The sequence below is a fragment of the Thalassophryne amazonica genome, chromosome 19 (genome assembly GCF_902500255.1).
Source record: "Thalassophryne amazonica chromosome 19, fThaAma1.1, whole genome shotgun sequence".
Lineage (NCBI taxonomy): Eukaryota > Metazoa > Chordata > Actinopteri > Batrachoidiformes > Batrachoididae > Thalassophryne > Thalassophryne amazonica.
The window spans coordinates 46,780,726-46,799,065 of NC_047121.1; the positions used below are offsets into that span (position 1 = coordinate 46,780,726).

General features: G+C 39.7%; 2 protein-coding genes across 6 annotated transcripts in view; both read left to right on the top strand.

Moving 5' to 3' along the window:
* Nucleotides 1-18,340, top strand: part of klhdc2 (kelch domain containing 2) — a 40,559-nt gene that overhangs the window by 12,116 nt on the left and 10,103 nt on the right. For 2 of the 5 annotated variants that reach the window (XM_034159989.1, XM_034159990.1), the window contains 3 exons: nucleotides 16,217-16,294; nucleotides 16,403-16,482; nucleotides 16,575-16,692. In XM_034159989.1, coding sequence (XP_034015880.1) covers nucleotides 16,217-16,294; nucleotides 16,403-16,482; nucleotides 16,575-16,692 — 276 coding nt within the window. Of the gene's footprint in view, nucleotides 1-13,790; nucleotides 13,822-15,991; nucleotides 16,295-16,402; nucleotides 16,483-16,574; nucleotides 16,693-18,340 lie in introns of those variants that run through there. The other 3 variants (XM_034159988.1, XM_034159986.1, XM_034159987.1) reach the window with 3 other exon arrangements.
* LOC117501157 (DNA polymerase epsilon subunit 2-like) lies at nucleotides 287-8,066 on the top strand. Its single transcript, XM_034159994.1, is given in 15 exon segments — nucleotides 287-339; nucleotides 503-586; nucleotides 792-848; nucleotides 942-990; nucleotides 1,128-1,200; nucleotides 2,359-2,531; nucleotides 4,071-4,100; nucleotides 4,103-4,159; nucleotides 4,261-4,315; nucleotides 4,402-4,461; nucleotides 4,531-4,608; nucleotides 6,127-6,235; nucleotides 7,498-7,674; nucleotides 7,800-7,867; nucleotides 7,967-8,066. Coding segments are annotated over 14 exon segments (1,026 nt in total). The 5' UTR covers nucleotides 287-339; nucleotides 503-565; the 3' UTR covers nucleotides 7,986-8,066.

Below are 18,340 nucleotides of genomic sequence, written 5' to 3' on the forward strand. Positions count from 1 at the left end.
GACATATGTTGTGCCGACGTTTTCAGGCAAGGCATTTGATCCTTGTTGTGGCTTTTTAATTCAGCATCAGTATGACTACCCACCTGTCGCCCAGCCTGTGCGGTTTAGCCAGAGACAAAGCCGAACTCTCCAGGGAGCGCTACACAATCTTACACAGGTCAGTCAGATCTGCTCATAAGTGAACTTCCAGACCAAATCTGGCATAGTTTTTTCTGTTCCTCCTGGTATGTATAGTTTGCATTTCAACTTTGTTTATTTTTGACAGCGAATCCATCGGCACGAACTGTTCCCCCCCCTGCAATAGGAGCTGCTGTTGACGAGGGCCGAAATAAATTTCAGGTGTCAAGTTGTTAAAAAAAAAAAATCTTGTGCTATGCTTTGGGGTTTGCCTTGTTAGTGTGGTCTAAGCACATGGTCACCCATCACTACACGCAACAATCCTCAGATCTTACAAGGGCTTTGCTTTTAAAATGCAACACGTGTTTTTTTTTTTTTTTGTCAGCTGAAAACAATAGAAGCACTGCTCGGAAGCACGGATAAACTGGGAGAGGTGATCGTACTGGGCATGATTACACAACTGAAAGAGGTCAGTTAATGAATCATATATTACTAGACTAACAAAGAGAAATTTTTGAATCAAAAACCTTGGAATGAGGTAAAATGTGTATTTCTGTGGCTTCAATATGCATCTGCACACTGTATTTATAGTTTCTGAGATGTATCTATTTTGTTTTTGTTTTTTTGTTTGGTTGGGTTTTTTTTTTGTTTGTTTGTTTGTTTGTTTTTTGAAGGGTAAATTCTATCTGGAGGACCTAAATGGAACAGTACAACTGGATATGTCCAAAGCAATATCCTTTAATTTTCATTATTATCATTGGTACATATCAACAAAAACTAATTTGTGACCATTTTCAGTGGATGTATTTCTTAACCACTCTCACCAGTTTCATAACGGCCTTTATACTGAGTCCTGCTACGTACTGGCAGAAGGTAAGTTAATTATCACTCCTATGTAAGGAAAAAAATACAAATGTGCATGAGCAGTAAATCAGTGGGGGGGGCTTTTAGTATATAATATTTCACATTTTTCAGTTGTTAGGGTAAAAGGCTTTGTCTCTATCCTGCAGGATGGTACGAGGATTCTGTGTTCCACGTCAATGGACTTGGGTTTCCACCTACTGAGCCATCATCGGCCACAAGGTTATCATTTAAAGAGAATTAGAGACTGGCTTTAATTGCATAATAAGATGCTTTGAATTTATTACAGTAATATGACCCATTCTGTGTGGGCTGAAATGTGAGCATAATTATGCATAATTTTCCATCTTCCTCTCTCTTTGCTGACACAAGATCATCTACATTAGATGGTTTCTTCTACTTCTTATTTAGCTAATCGAGTGTTGGACCCTGCCTGGATTTTATTTCATCACGAACTGTGGTTTTCATTTACTTTCATAGTGTAGCCAAGTGTCAGAGAGTGTCCGCTATGACATAATCAGGAATGCATTACTGTATTTGGTGAATGATGTACTCTGGTGGGTTTCTCCCCATATCAGGACCTCCGCTCTACATTGGGAACATTTTCAGCTGAGTGTGAAGTAGATAAGTAGTTGATAATCAACAGAATCTGAAGCCAGAAATCAATGGATTACTCCTCCGGTTTCAGGAAAGCCGATATGAAGGGGTGGACTTCAAGTTCAGACTTTGTACATAAGTGAGGGAAAGAGCCCAATAGGCAGATTAAGGAGGCATCAATAGTAATGCAGGCAGTCCTTCAGGATGTCAGGTTGAAGATGAAGCCAAAGCAAAAGAAAAAAACTCAAGAGAGTCTTGAACTTTGGGTTGCAGCTGAACAAATGATGTCACAACATGAACTGGCTGAAAAAGTGTTTTCTTGGCACAGTTTGCGACTATCACATTTCGGACCAGGGTGAGGTCTTCTGACATCCAGAAGCAGTCAGAGGAGAAACATCAGTTGGAATACTTCTTGATTCTGGAGTGGACCTAGAAACAGATTAGGAGGATTATATCTCATATAGCCAGGGATTGTCTTTGATCCCCTGGGAGAAGTTGGAGGAGATGGCTGAGAGGATGGACCACCTGGTCTGTGTTACTTAACTACTGCGAGTGCCACTCCAGATGAGCAGCGGAAAATAGATGAGGTATAATAGAACAGGGAGTGATGGAAATACTGTTTGCAGTGCTGATATGCCAGATGCCCAGAAAGCAACATGCCAGTGAAAATTCACATGTAATGAAGATAATGTTTTGTTTGTTTTTACCTCCACCATGCTCTTGGTAACTTTAAATCAATTCCTATTTCAGCTTTAAATTGATGATATTTGTATATATTCCCAGGGCATACTACGGCAATCTGAACTTCTTTGGAGGTCCATCCACCGTTTCTGTGAAGGCATCAGCCAAGCTGAAGCAGCTGGAGGAGGAGAATGAGGATGCCATGTTGTGATTGTCTCCGATGTGTGGCTGGGACAGCGCTGAGGTGATGGAGAAGCTCCACATCATGTTCTCAGGTTGAAGTCTGTTCTATAGTCCTCATGTTGACCTGTTTTTTTTATTTACCCTTGCAAATAAAGTCCCCACCACCAGTTGTATGTAGGAATCACCCTGCTGTCCACCTTTTCATAATTCTTGTCTCCATCTCCTAAACGAGTGAATTGATGTCAATGTAATTTCACACAATGGTCGTACATTACATACATTATATATGCAGATGTGCTTGAAAGAAAATAATTCCTGTCTTTAAAAGGGACAGAATTTGACTTTCTCTCTCCCCCTCCCCCCAATCATATTTATTAATTACTGTAGAAACAGACTTGCAGGGGTGGTGGCCAAGTGGTTAATGCGCTTGGTTTCAGTGCAAAAGGTTCCGGGTTCAAATCCCACCCCTGCCACATTTCTTCATGTAATGTGGAGTTGTGTCAGGAAGGGGATCTGGCGTAAAACCTGTGCCAATTCAACATACAGATCCACCTTGGATTTGCTGTGGTGACCCAGAGTGCAAACAAGGGAGCAGCCGAAGGGACTTACTACTTGTAGAAACAGACTTGTTGTTAATCCAGATGACAAAAGGTGTAAACCACCAATGATGATACATGAAAACAGTTATTCTGGCACAGTGGGTGCATTTTGTGAGCTTGATCAAGCTCTACTTAATTTAGCATCCAGGAGTTTGAAACACTGACTGTCCATCAGGCAGACGGACACCAAGTCTGGGAGTTTTCCATACGGACAACATTTCTTACTCAATTAAGGCTAAATTTTCCTCTTTTGGCACAACAGTTCAGTGGTGTAATGGTTACGCTGGACTTTGATCCAGTGATCTATTTGAAAAAAGATTTTGGGAAACTGAATTGGTGAATTGAGACAATACACAGCAGATGCAGTAACTTTGGGTCCATAGACAACAAATGTAGTCTCATGGAACACATGTCCTCAGAATGTGTTGTGATCAATAAACTTGGCAGAAACATCCTCACAAACTAGCGTAACTGCAGAAGTACTGAGGGCCTCACCAACTTCATATTTAGGGGAAGGGATCAAATTGGTGCTTCTCGTCCGTTCGCAAACTTTCGAGGAAATTATGAGCCGTAAGAGCTGGGAGTTCATTACAGCCAATTCACTTGTTCAGGTCCCCAGGTTTTGTATCTGGGGACAAGATGGACGGACGAAGCCCCCCAAAGATATGTTCCATTACAGTCGGTCATTTGCAAAATGGCGGCTCCAGTGTGTGGTGGCAGCAATTACAACCTCAAGTCTTCATGAATATGGTTGTGCAAGCTTGGCACACCTATCTGTGGGCAGTTTTGCCCATTCCTCTTTGTAGCCCCTCTCAAGCACAGTAAAAAAATCTCAAAAGAACTTTTTTCAAATTGTCATTATGGGGTTTGGTGTGTAGAATTTTAAGAGGGAAAATGAATTTGATTCATTTTGGAATAAAGCTGCAACATAACAAAATGTGGAAAAAGTGAAGCACTGTGAAGACTTTACGGAGGCACTATAAGTAGTGCGTTATAAATCAGCAGCTTTTAACCTCATTGTTTTTCTTATAGGTTATGCTGCAATGCCTCCCACCTGTTTTGTTTTTGTGGAAACTTCTCTTCTGCCCCATATGGGAAAACACAGATCACGTCACTCAAAGGTAATACTTTCACACCTTCATCATTGCTGACTTGTTGTAATTGTTGTGACTTCCACATGTGTACTTTTACTAAAGGAATAATATATTTGTTCCCCTCTCAGAGTCTTTGAAGGCTCTTGCTGATGCCATATCTACATATCCCAGCATTCACAGCAGGTATGAACTCTGAATGTTGTTGCTTTGGTCTGTTCTTCACTTTAAACGTGGTGTTTTGACTGAACAGGCTCATTTTAAACCCACAGTAGTCGGTTTGTGTTTGTTCCGGGTCCTGAAGATCCTGGTCCAGGCTCCATCCTGCCGAGGTAACTATTCAGATTATTCACATTATGAGTGATTGCACAAATTTGCATTCATTGCATTGTTTCTTTCAGGCCTCCTTTAGCAGATCACATCACTGAGGAGTTCAGACAGAGGGTGCCATTTTCTATCTTTACTACTAATCCATGCAGGTAAATAATTCATTATAATGACTGGAATTCAATTTTTTGAAGCTTTTTTAATGTAGTATTTATGGTGTGGGTTGACTAGGGTTTGCAAGAGAAAAAATATGGAGTTAGTTTTTACTTTTATAAGATTTTCAGTGTCCATATTTTAATGGTTTGCATTTGAACAGGCTGTTTCCAGCCAATATGCAGTAACAAAGACATATTGTTATTTATCCAACTAACAAATTGACTGGTACATTGAGGGCCTCACCTTCTGAGGCTCTTGATGTACCAGCCGATTTATGCTCCTGTCTTCACCTGTGGCCATGAACTTTGGGTAATGACCAAAAGAATAAGGTCATGGATACAAGCGGCGGAAATAAGTTTCCTCTGTCAGGTTGCCTGGGCTTACAGTCCTGGACAGGGTGAGAAGCTCGACTGTCCGGAAGAGAGTCTGAGTAGAGTCATTGCATCTTCGCATCAAAAAGAGCCAGTTAAGGTGGTTTGGTGAGGATACCCCCTGGACATCACCCTTAGGAAGGTCTTCCAAGCACATCCAACTGGGAGTAGGCCTCAGAGAAGACCCAAGCCATGCTGGAGAGATTACATTTTCCAGCTAGCTTGGGAATGCCTCGGGATCCCCGGGGAAGAGTTAGAGGACTTAGCTGAGGGTAGGGAAGTGTGGGATGAGCTGCTGGACCCAGATAAGGGCAGAAATTGAATGAATATGGAGGTCATGCTCTCCATTTGTCCACAAATATTGTAATTGCAACTTCTCCTAAACCATTGATTTGTACTAGTAAGTCCCTTTGGCTGCTCCCTTGTTGTTCACTCGGGGTCAGCGTGGATCTGCATGTTGAATTGGCACAATTCAACATTCCTGACACAACTAAGACCTTCCGCACTGAAACCAAGCTCACTAACCACTTGGTCACCACCCCTGCGCCATTGATTTGTACTAACAGTAATCTTTGTATAAATGGAGGGACTTTGAATAAAAGTAATTCCTAAACTTTTAATGTAATATTTTTCATTAAACCTCCTTGAATTAAAGCTGAAATTTGACACTCAGAACTTGATTGTTTCCTTTAACTGCTGTATTAGTGCACAGAGACAAAATTACAAAATTGTGTTGCTGTCCAAATAAATATTTTTGTGTGCACACAGATGGATGTGGCATTAAAAGAAAACCCAACATGAAGTGTCTGAGTAAGGTGTTGAGTTACCAAATGCTTCCAGGACAGTTTCAATGCATCTCTGCTTTGATTCTTTGAGTTTCTGGAATTCTGTTGGAGGGATGGAATGCCATTCCTCCTAAAGATATTTTAATTGGGTGTTTCTGATGATGGTGGAGAGTACTGTTGAACATATCAGTCCATAAACCTCCATATCTGTTCAGTTGGGTTGAGATCTGATGATGGTGGAGGCCATGGCATATGATTCTCTGTTTTGGGGGCATTTGTGGTTTCTCCACTCAACTGTTGTTTTATATATAATCAGTGCTATAATCATTCTGCTGGCTTTTTTTTTTTCATCTGTCAGGATTCAGTACTGCAGCCAGGAGATTGTAATCATTAGAGAAGACCTGGTCAACAAGATGTGCAGGAACTGCATCCACCTGCCCAATAGTAATCTTGACATTCCAAACCATGTGAGTTTTTCCTTCTCTGAACAAAACTCTTAACGTTTCTTTACCTGAGAGAAATTATTTTCAGTTACCTTGAACCAAGTGTTAAGAGTAAAGCAGACACCTCAGTGGGATAGGATTTAGACCCCCGATGTATAGATGGGGATTTGACTCCAGGTGTGTGTTTCAGGCTTCCTGTCTGTGTGTCCTTAGACACATCATTTGCTTTGTTCCAGTCCACCTAGCTGTAAATGGGTACCAGCCTTTGCTGGGGAAGTAACCTGCTATAGACTAGTGTCCTGTCTGAGTAGGAGTTGTGGACTCTCATCCACTTTACACTTTGATATCTGAAGATCAGCACTAGCCTGATGGGACCAAGGATCAGTGTAAGACTGGCTGATTTCTTCAAGTATTGTGAGGCTGATATCCATCCATCCATTTTCTTCCGCTTTATCCGGAGTCGGGTCGCGGGGGTAGCAGCTCAAGCAAAGCCGCCCAGACCTCGTGATCCACACACACCTCTCCCAGCTCCTCCAGGGGAACCCCAAGGCATTCCCAAGTCAGCTGAGAGATGTAGTCCCTCCAGCTTGTCCTGGGTCTTCCCCGGGGCCTCCTCCCAATGGGACGTGCCCGGAACACCTCTCCAGCAAGGCATCCAGGGGACAGCCGGAAAAGATGCCCGAGCCACTTCAACTGACTCCTTTCAACGTGGAGGAGCAGCGGCTCGACTCCGAGCTCCTCCCGAGTCACCGAGCTCCTCACCCTATCTCTAAGGGAGCGCCCAGCCACCCTGCAGAGGAAACTCATCTCGGCCGTTTGTACTCGCGATCTCGTTCTTTTGGCCATGAGCCAAATCTCATGATCATAGGTGAGGATCGGAACGTAGATCGATCGGTAAATCAAGAGCTTTGCCCCCCTACTCAGCTCTCTCTTCACCACGACAGTCTGATACAGCGACCGCATCACTGCAGATGCTGCACTGATCCGTCTATCGATCTCACTCTCCATCCGTCCCTCACTCGTGAACAAGACCCCGAGATACTTAAACTCCTCCATATGAGGCAAGGACACTCCACCGACCTGAAGAGGGCAAAGCACCTTTTTCCGGTCGAGAACCATGGCCTCGGATTTGGAGGTGCTGATTTTCATCCCGGACGCTTCACACTCGGGTTGTGAGGCTGATATTTTTTCATTATATAGGTATGCAGTATAGGTTGTGTTTGGTGTTTGGAAAGTCATTATTGCCTCAGATGCATCATCTTGCTATTTTCTTGTTCTCCCTCCAGTTTGTTCGGACTATCCTTTGCCAGGGTCACTTGACTCCACTCCCTCTGTATGTCAGTCCTGTTTTCTGGGCGTATGACTACACCTTGCGCATCTACCCCGTCCCTGATGTCATCATCTTTGCTGACAAATACGATCCCTTCAACATCTCCAACACCGACTGCCTTTGCCTCAATCCGGTATGAAAATGTAGTAGTGGTCGTGGTGGTAGTAGTACTAGTATTAAGTGGGTTCAATACAGTGAGTTTAAAGTAACCATGGCATTTGTCACAACCACCTTTTTGCCAATTATTTATTTTAACAGGGCTCATTCCCACGCAGTGGCTTCACATTTAAGGTGTACTACCCATCCAACAGAACTGTTGAGGACAGGTGGGATGTTTCGATTTCTTTTCCACATTACTGTATTTAGTGTAGCTTGGACATTCAATAATGTTGGTTCTAATATGTCGCGTACTTTTGCATTCACAGCAAACTTCAAGATCTTTAAAGGACAACTGGACATATTGCTCCCAGTGTGTAATAAGCGCCTTGTATGGCAGCACCCTGACATCGGGGTGCTGCCCGCTTTTTAAAGCGCTTTGAACGTCTGATGCAGATGGAAAAGCGCTATATAAATGCAGTCCATTTACCATTTATGTGTACAAGTGGCACTGTTTTATTTTGTAAATATGTTTGATAGACTAGTAATGGAACATCTGTTTATTGTGTATGTGACATTTGTCTGGAACAATAAAAGTTTTATTGTTTGTGTGTGTGTAGATGACTGGCCAATCTGCCATGGACAAAATCAAGATTAGTGTTGTAAGTTGTACTGCTTTTGACTCTCGTGTACTGTCAAATAAGGATCAGGACTAGGGCCAGCATATGATTAAGTATTTCTATATGTAATGCCTTAAAAACTGCATATTTAGCTATAAAATTTTGGGTTCTGATAGATAACTGTTGAGGTCCATGGAACTCCTGTTTTAGGCCATGTTAGCATCATAAAAACATAACAGGCTTATCAAGTTGCTTGTGACACCTTGCTGGTAGCTGCAGGGTCCTGGTGGCCACTACAGTCACTGCAGCTGTTTTATTTTTTTATTATTTATTTATTTTATCCCATGGATTTCATTTATGAATTTACTTTGCTGGATTATCTTAGATGTTGCTAAAAAAAAAAACATCTGGACTGTTTCTCCAACTACTATCCTTGAGTTCTTCTGATTAGTGCTTGTTTGATACATTTGTGTAATTGCATGTCTTCGAATTTATGTTGCTGCATCTTATTAATCCTGCTACGCTCTTCAGGTTGCCCAAATGATCACATGAATGTATCAGTAAAGTAGCCAGTGGTGACCTTGGTGGCCACCACACCTGTCAAGCCACATCTAACTTCAAAAACATACAGTGAGCAAGAGAAGGAAGACACATTTACTTTAGTTATTCCAGAGGTACACAAGGATCCTCCGATGAGACCTAGTACCAAATCCAGTCATTGCGTTATGTCAAGCATCCAATTCTCACAACTGTATAGTACGACTGGATGCACCAGTATCCTGAAGACTTAGATCTTTGTTCTCCTATAAAGGTATTGGCATTGCCAAACACCTGTCCAGAACATCCTGGTTCTGTAGGTTCAAACTCAAAAGGCTCAGAACCTAGTGATATGAACATCACTGCTGAGATGGAATGTTTTTACAAGTTCAAAACTTTCACCACATACTTTTTTTGAATATGTATAGGGGGAAAATTGTAAAATGGAACAAATGTTGATGCAGTTGGACAGTTAAAATTCATTTACATGAACAATTTTCCAGTGCTAAGGTGAAATATTTATAAATTGATGTAATTTATGTTAGAGTTGGAGTGGCAACACGGGGTAGCTTGTCTGGACCTTTTCGAGATGGCAAATTTAAAAGGTCACTTGTAATTTAAAAAAGACACGTGGATGCCTGCTAGTGACTAGGGCTGCCATGGTGTTAGAGCTATTGAAGTTGCACAGTTTAACAAAGCAAATTGCTTAAACCACGAAAGCTAGAGGTGGACAGCTAGTTGTCTAATCTACTGACTAAGTGCTGAACGCTTCAGAATCCTAACGCTACTGCCATCGCCTGGGGGATAACGGGCAACTGAAGCTTTGAAGTGTATGGGGGTAAGGATGCTGTCAGAGAACGTGCTTAAAAGTAAATTTGTGAGCATGTTGGTGTATAGTTGTGCATGAATGAAAATTTTACAGAACTCTTGTACATGTCAAATCATACAAAATATGTAGCATGCATTCTGTCTAAGAATACAATCAAAAAGTTAACTCTTAAAAAATAGAAATATGAAATACACTTTCATGGTTGTGGTTTCTTCATTAGGAATACAAATCAAAGTCTGTCACACTAGCGCATTGCCTGTTGGGATCCACAGGTTCTATAGATTGGGTAGTGTTTCTAAAATAGGTAGCTGACACTGTTCAAGGGTGGTAATAAATTATGTGAAGTTTCTATAATGACTAACTGAAGATGCAGGAAATTAAAATTAGAAAATTTTGTGAATAACTATTAATTATTTGACACATTTAGTTGAGTCATATTTTACAACTGGCAAGGTTGAGATATTTCCTTTGTTCAGAGCTTAACTGGTTACCAGGGACTGATTAATGGTGATATCAACATCCATTGGTCACTGTTGTTACCTAACATCCCTAATTTCTCCAAAAAATATTAGTACTACTATGAACTTTCTGTTTTCGATGTATTCATCCTTGACCCAAAATACATAAGAATACCAAACAGCAAATGTCAGCTTTTCCCAGTTTCTCCATGATTGAAGTTATACACACATACACAGAGGCCACTTTGCTTTTAGTGTATAGATTATGTATGGAAGTAGAAGATGCTTTGATTCCACATACCATGCATATGTTCAAAGTGCGTTCATCTCAGGTGCAACCATTCAACTTCATGGTGGCAGGATGGCTGATGAAAGAAACACCATAGGTATTTTCTCTCTCTCTCTCTCTCTCTCTCTCTTCATCCTGAGGACCACAATGGAAATAAGTTTGTTGTGCTGTCCTCTGCAATATCTGTTTTATGTATTTTTATGGACTTTTATTGGCAAAATGAAATCAGGCACGGCACGAAATCGGGCAACATTAGGTTAGTTTAGTTCCATTATATTGTAACGTAGCAGAAATTTAATATTACGTTGGTTTGGAAGTGCATTTCTGTCTTACATCAGTGACCTACATCATATGTTTTTGATCAGCCTGCTCAGGCTGACTTTAGTGCAGCAGATAACAGAATATTTAAAAAAGAATACTGCAAATGATGACACAAGCACCAAATTCCACAGAAATACTCCTTAGATGTTACTCTTTTGGAAAAAAAAAAAAGACTGGCCATTTTAATTTTTAATAGGCAGCCAGGTAGGGGTCAATTGAAGAATTACACAGGGATCAAAATTTAGAAATGCTCCAATCATATTGAAAACTACACCACATTATTTGTCTGATCATAAAGATTCCAAAAAAGGTATAGTTTGGACTGCCTATGATGGAATGTTATGGAGTTATGGGGTAAAAACAGCAAGAATAGTGACAAAGGTCAATATCAGTTTGTACAGGGGTCAAAAGTTAATGTTGCTCCAATTTTGGTAAAAAGTGATGCAAATTTTTGGTTGAGTTAATAGGGTTTTATAAAGGAATAGTTTGCACCATGTGTCATGCTTAGTTATCATGTTGTAGTGTAACATATGTCACATCATAGAATCCAATTGATATCAACATTGTTTGACCTTTACTTTGGAGACCCAGGATTCAACACAGTCCAAACTATTCCATTCGGACCTGAGATGAACACACTTTGAACACATGCGCAGTATGTAGAATTGATGGATCTTCTCCATTTGTAATGCCTGTGGCCCCGTGATGTATTTTTGACAGGAGTCACAGACTTTGATTCGTATTTATAATGAAGAAACCACAACTATAAAAGTACATTTCATATTTGTATTTTTTAAAAGTGGTAACTTTTTTATCATATTCTCACAAACAGAATACACGATACATATTTTTGTATGATTTGACATATACAAGAGTTTGCAAAATTTTCATTATGCTCATCTATAAACTAACATTCACACATTTTCTGACAGCTTTTTTACCCCATACATATCCTTCGGGAATACTATCTTTAGTGACACCTTGTGGCAGAAAGCCTGGATGTTACCATACAAATATTGCATCATGAACAAGATAAAGGAAGTACAGTGCATCCAGTATTCACACAAGTATTCACTTATTTTTTTTCACAATTTATGTTACAGCCTTATTACAAAATGGAGTATTTTTTTTTCTCAAAATTCCACTCAAAACACCCCATAATGATAACATGAATTGGTTTTTTTTTGTTGTTTTTTTTGCAAATTTATAAAAAACAACAACAACAAAAACTATGAGTCGTACACAAGTATTCACACCCTTTACTCAATACTTTGTTGATGCACCTTTGGCAGCAATTACAACCTCAGGTTGGATGGGGAGCGTCGGTGCACAGCCATTTTCAGATCTCTCCAGAGATGTTCAGTCAAATTCAGGTCTGGGCTCTGGCTGGGCCACTCAAGGACAATCTCAGAGTTGTCCTGATGCCACTCCTTTGATAACTTGGCTGTGTGCTTAGGGTCATTGTCCTGCTGAAAGGTGAACCGTCGCCCCAGTCTGAGGTCAAGAGCACTCTGGAGCAGGTTTTCATCCAGGATGTCTCTGTACATTTTCTGCATTCATCATTCCCTCAGTCCTGACTAGTCTCCCAGTTCCTGTCGCTGAAAAACATCTCCACAACACGATGCTGCTGTCACCATGCTTCACTGTAGGGATGGTGCCTGTTTCCTCCAAACATGACGCCTGGTATTCTTTGTTTCTCATGGTCTGAGAGTCCTTCAGGTGCCTTTTAGCAAACTTCAGGTCGACTGCCATGTGCTTTTTACTAAAGAGCTGCTTCCATTTGGCCCCTCTACCATGCAGGACCGATTGGTGGATTGCTGCAGAAATTGTTGTCCTTCTGGAACAAAAACACCCCCGAGTTATACTATGATTTATATCACTGACAAATTAGCCATGAAACATAATATCCAACATCTCTCTCCACAGAGGAAGCTCTATAGCTCTGACAGAGCAACCAACAGGTTCTTGATCACCTCCTTAGGGCCCTTCTCCTCTGATCGCTCAGTTTAGATGGGTGACCAGCTCAAGGAAGAGTCCGAATGGATCTAAACTTCTTCCATTTACGGATGATGGAGGTCACTGTGCTCATTGGGACCTTCAAAGCAGCAAAAATGTTTCTGTACCCTTCCCCAGATTTGTGCCTTGAGACAATCCTATCCTGTCTGTGAGGTCTGCAGACAATTTCTTTGACTTCATGCTTGGTTTGTGCTCTGACCTAGACTGTCAGCTGTGAGACCTTATATGTAGACAGGTTTGTGTCTTTCCAAATCATGTCCAATAAACTGAGTTTACCCCAGGTGGACTCCAATTAAGGTGGACTCCAATTAAGCTGTAGAAACATCTCAAGGATGATCAGTGGAAACAGGATATGCCTGCTCAGTTTTGAGCTTCATGGCAAAGGCTGTTATACCTGTGTACATGATTTTATAGGTTTTTATTTTTAATCAATTTGGAAAAAAAAAAAGAAAAAAAAACCTTTTTCACATTCTCATTATGGGGTATTGTGTGTAGAATTTTGAAGGGAAAAAGGATATCATCCATTTTGGAATAAGGCTGTAAAAAAAGTGGAAATGTACCCAGTGAAGCAATACTTTCTGGATGATTTGCATTTTCAGACCGTGAAGACAAATGCGCATTCTGTAACACAGATCCAATTTTTTTAAACTAATTTAGAAAGCTAAAATATTATATAAGAATATTATTATGTAGAAAAAAAATTATTATGTATTTTGAAGTCTAATTCTGGCGTTGAATTTCTTGTGAATCTATTTGTACAGTAAATTTCACATCTATAAATCTTAACAAAAAAATGTCCCCCAACTTTAAAATTTTGTATGGTTTTTTTTTTTTTTGATATATTCAATTTATCTTTCGACTGTAAAAACGAGTGCCAGAACTTTGAAAATATATTGACTTTAAATAAAGGATTAAAGCGGTTTTGTTTTTATTTATTTATTTTTCTTTATTTGACTCTTATTTTTTTATTTTTGTTATTTATATTTCCTGCTCCCCCTTGTTGTTATTGCAAACTTTGTAAGGTTTTGTGTGACTAGTTTGATATTGTTTAAAAAAAAAAGTGACCTCATTAAAATGGCGTTCTGTTGAAATCTGCAGGGGAAATTAAAACAAGGTAAATCCCACACAGACACGAATGCATTTGAAATATGTTTGTGTGTAATGCTATTAAATGAAATCAGGGGTTTTAATTTCGTAATATCAGCGACGCAGCTAGCATAAAGGGAGTGCAGCTAGCATAAACATTAGCTAACAGCTGTTAGCTTGCCGTTGCTGATTTTGTTGAGCTAAATTAGAACATTTTCATTTAGCTCCTCGTTTAATACAAAGCCTAATTAAACACACAACATTTTAAAAATATCATTGTAGTTCTAACTAGGTTGTTTTCTTCCTGAATGTTATCCAAGAGACAAAATTATCCAAACCGTTTAAGCTTATCAGGATCCATTTGTAGGTTTTTAATCATTTATTTTCGAAAGAAATCGTCTAAACTGCATGTTAATGTTATATCACAGTGTCCAAAACAATTCCAGAGTCTGAAAAGATTGCAACTCTAACCATCTTTGTTAGTGCCTTCATAGTACTTGCCCCAAATTATTCAATAATAAATGTTACCATTTTGAACCTGTTCAAATTCAAGTTTTCCATAGTCATAGATATGTGTAATTACACACCCATTACGATTGTATGTGAACTTTTACGTACAATAGATTTAATTAAATCAGGTTTCAGAACAATATTCTCTACAACATCTGGGCATTTCCATGCTGAATGGGCATAATAATAATAATCATGACTTTATTCAAGACTCAAGAGTACATAGATAAATGATAAGTACATAGGTCCATAACTGGGCAGTTACAGACTTATACATAGAAGTTCGTATGTAACATCCGTAACCAGTGGGTCCTAATCCAGGACCTAAATTTTAAGTTGGTGTTAAGAATTGCACATATGATGGGATTCACAAACTTGTCTAAGCGCTGCATGAACCGATATACCAAACGGTATAAGTGGTCGATGTGTCTTGACAGTAGTGTGATTCTTAAATGTTAGCTAGGGATTATTCCTTCCTATCTCTGAGGTATGTAAGAGCCAGTAATTTTATTGATCACATGCTGATGTAAGCTCATTTGTTTAACAGGTTGCAAACACTAGGTGGGGTCTGAGAATGCTAACAGATGCTGAGCGTTGCTGCATCTAGATATTAACCACCCAGGCAGACAACTGGCCCATCCCCACTTGTTGAAAGTACCCGTCTGTCTGCCAAAGACACCTGGCATGTGGGAATCATTTGGGCCTTTTGCAGTTATAGCGGGTCATCAACACTGCTGGATTATGCCCAGTGAAGTGTGCCACATTATTTCCTCACTGTGTAAAATTAGAACATGCCAAAAATCTGTTTTACTGTGAGGGAGATATCTGTACCAGTGGTAAGGGTTTTAATACCTCATTTGGTATTAATCATTTTAATCCTATATTGAGCATTTGTATATGCTCTTGCTGAATATGCTGCTGTGTTTGCTTTTAGTATGATGGGGTCTTTTATTAAGTGAGTATGAGTGTATGATGGCTTGCTGTAAATAGCGTCCATTCCTTGTAGCTAGCTAGAATACCGTGACTAAAAATATTTGTCTTAGAGCTGCTGAAGTACTTCCAAAGCAACTATTTGGTTTAAATGATCTTAAACCAGGTGATGGTCTAGTGGTTAAGGCGTTGGGCTTGAGACCAGAAGATCCTTGGTTCAAAGCCCAGCCTGACTGGAAAATCACTAAGGGCCCTTGGACAAGGTCTTTAATCCCCTAGTTGCTCCCGGTGTGTAGTGAGCGCCTTGTATGGCAGCACCCTGACATCAGGGTGAATGTGAGGCATTATTGTAAAGCGCTTTGAGCATCTGATGCTGATGGAAAAGCCCTATATAAATGCAGTCCATTTACCATTTAAACCCATTTAAAATGTCACAAAAAGAAGTTTAAACCAGTGTATCTTCTGCATGGAACAACAATAATCTTAGTCAGGTCAGACATTAAAATAATAAGTCCAGATTTCATTGTGTAGTTGGTTCGATTGCTGTAAAACCTGTTCCGAATGAGAAAATCTTTAGTTCAATTTAAAATATGTTTAAAACCATTTTATATAATTCTGTTGTCATTGGTGTAAATTTGTTTTAAAGCCGTTTCCCAAACACGTTTTAAGAGATGAGCGAGTCAAAACTTGAAAGGTTTTTGTTTTTAGTCTTTAACAGTTCTTTGATTAGTTAAATGATTCACAGTTGTTTTTTGGAGTTGGTGTTTTTCACATTTGTCTTATCTCACCTTAATCATAGACAGCGGGGAATGGCTAATATTGAGGAAGATGGTGGTGATCTTGTGCCTGCTGGAGAAGATGGCAACGAGCCAGACAGAGATGAAGATGACAGAGAGTTTGACTGGATAGTTGCAGATGATGAGGAAGTAGTCGAGGTGGAGATTGCAGAGTTATTGGGCCCTGAAGCAGATGAGTCGTTTGAGTTGTTCACCCCAGCAGAGCGCAGCGGTCATATAGCCGTGGTCGACCGGAACATCATGTACATATGGGGTGGGTATAAGGTAAGGACGCCATATGGCATTGATTAACTAAAATGATATTTTCATTCCATGAAGATATCTTACCTAGAGTTTATGTGTTGATTAAAATGACTTTCCCATTTGATTAAGAATGCTCAAACACATAGATTCTTCGACTTGTATCTGCCTCGAAATGAGATCTGGACGTACGACATGGAGACCGGCATATGGTAAAAACCAACATCATCAACCTTTGAAGTATTTTAGAGACGCAGCTCCTAAAAATGTAGACAGACTTCAAAGAATCCTTTCACATTTACAGGACAAGACATGTAGCCGGCGGTAACCTGCATACATCGATGTCCGGCAGCTGCGCGGCGTGTGTCGATGGAGTCATCTATTTGTTTGGAGGGCATCACGCCAGAGGAAACACAAACAGGGTAAACTTTGCCTTGCATTGGATTTCTTAATCTTTTCACTCTTATTGGTTCAGTTTGTGTTTCACTTTGTTCTCAGAGATGTATCAGTTTGATGTTTGTGTTGTACAGTCAGCTGTTTTTATATTTATTAGGTACACAAATTCACCTTGTGCATTCTGACTAATAAATATTCCTCATTGATTTGTTCTTACAAGCGTATTAGAGGTGGCTACAATTGTTTTGTCTGCCTGAAAAATCAATTCCAGATGTCCTTTTAAATTACGACAAGTAGAATGTCTCATTTCTGATATCGTTTGGTAAGGTTTGAGATAAGGTTTGATTTGTCAAAATTGGACTTATAATTTTAACCTTATCCTGGGTTTTAAAAAAAGAATAAAAAGATTTAGACTATGTGGTGTTTACTTTTGAAAACATCCTGACCCAACACTGACTGTAGCCATTAAATATAAATTTTGTAATTTAATGTGGTTGCACATTCGTGAACCGTCAGGTAGGTGGCAGTCTTCAGTGTGTCTACTTTTGGGGACTTTGGAATAATGTTCCGAAACAGGCTTTCAAATGTTCCTGAACAGTGTTTCGAGTTTGCCATCACTAATTTGCAGTACCTACGAAATGCTTTGGCACCATTTCCAGCCACACATTCCATCCATTCGTTAATTCTGGTTTTGCTTTCCCATTCTGTTGTAAATTTTTCCCTTATTTGGCCTTGTAGTGTGCCACATGTCTCCCTGTGATTGCTCACTTACGAGTAATTTGTAACTCGTAATTTGTTATCTAACATGGACACGAAAGGTGGGTGGAGCCACCAACAAGGACACATTGTGTTCCGTAGATGGCAGATTTAAGAAACTACATGTAAAATGAAGTATAGCTGTTTGTAAGTTTCCATAATCCACCCAGCAGGTGGCAGACCCATCTATGGGATATTACAAAGGCAAAACAGGGTTGGTGTTTGGTGCATCAATGCGAAGCATCAACTAATCGCATCATCTTTATTATGTGCTCTTTTTTGTTTTAATTTGGTGAGTTACGAGATAATAGCGTTTGTTGTTTTTCAGCTATAGTGTTGGATGGACTAACTCATCGCCGTCTACATTTGTGGTCTTTAAACCCTACATGGTTACCAGCGCAGCAAAAATTTGTACATACAGTAAATTGCATTTTGCTCGTGATTTTGTTGTCATGTGTTCGCTGAGTGTAAGCTATGTGTTTCTATGAGCAATGATTTCTCAATCAGTTATCTGGGAGTGAAATATTAATTAATTGATTAATCAGTTAATTAGTGAGCGCTTTCATGTTCATAGTGTTTTCTATGGGCTTTCTCAGTGGCATCCATGTTAACATCCACCGCTACTAAACTGTTTGAAACATTGTTGAGTGTTTCATTTGACTAGTCCTAATGGGTACGCAGAATGACTTACGAATATCTGAAATTGATCAGGCCGGACGTGACAAATCAATATGTGCTGTCATCAAGCCATATTTGACATATTAAATGATAATTATTCAATTGTGGTTCTTTCTAATAAGTTTGTAATGCCATATGTCAGACAGATTTAGTTTAGTGGTATGACATGAATAACACTTAAGAATAATTTATAAATCTTTAAAATTGAATTGTGGATAGTCAAGTTAAGTGATATAATAT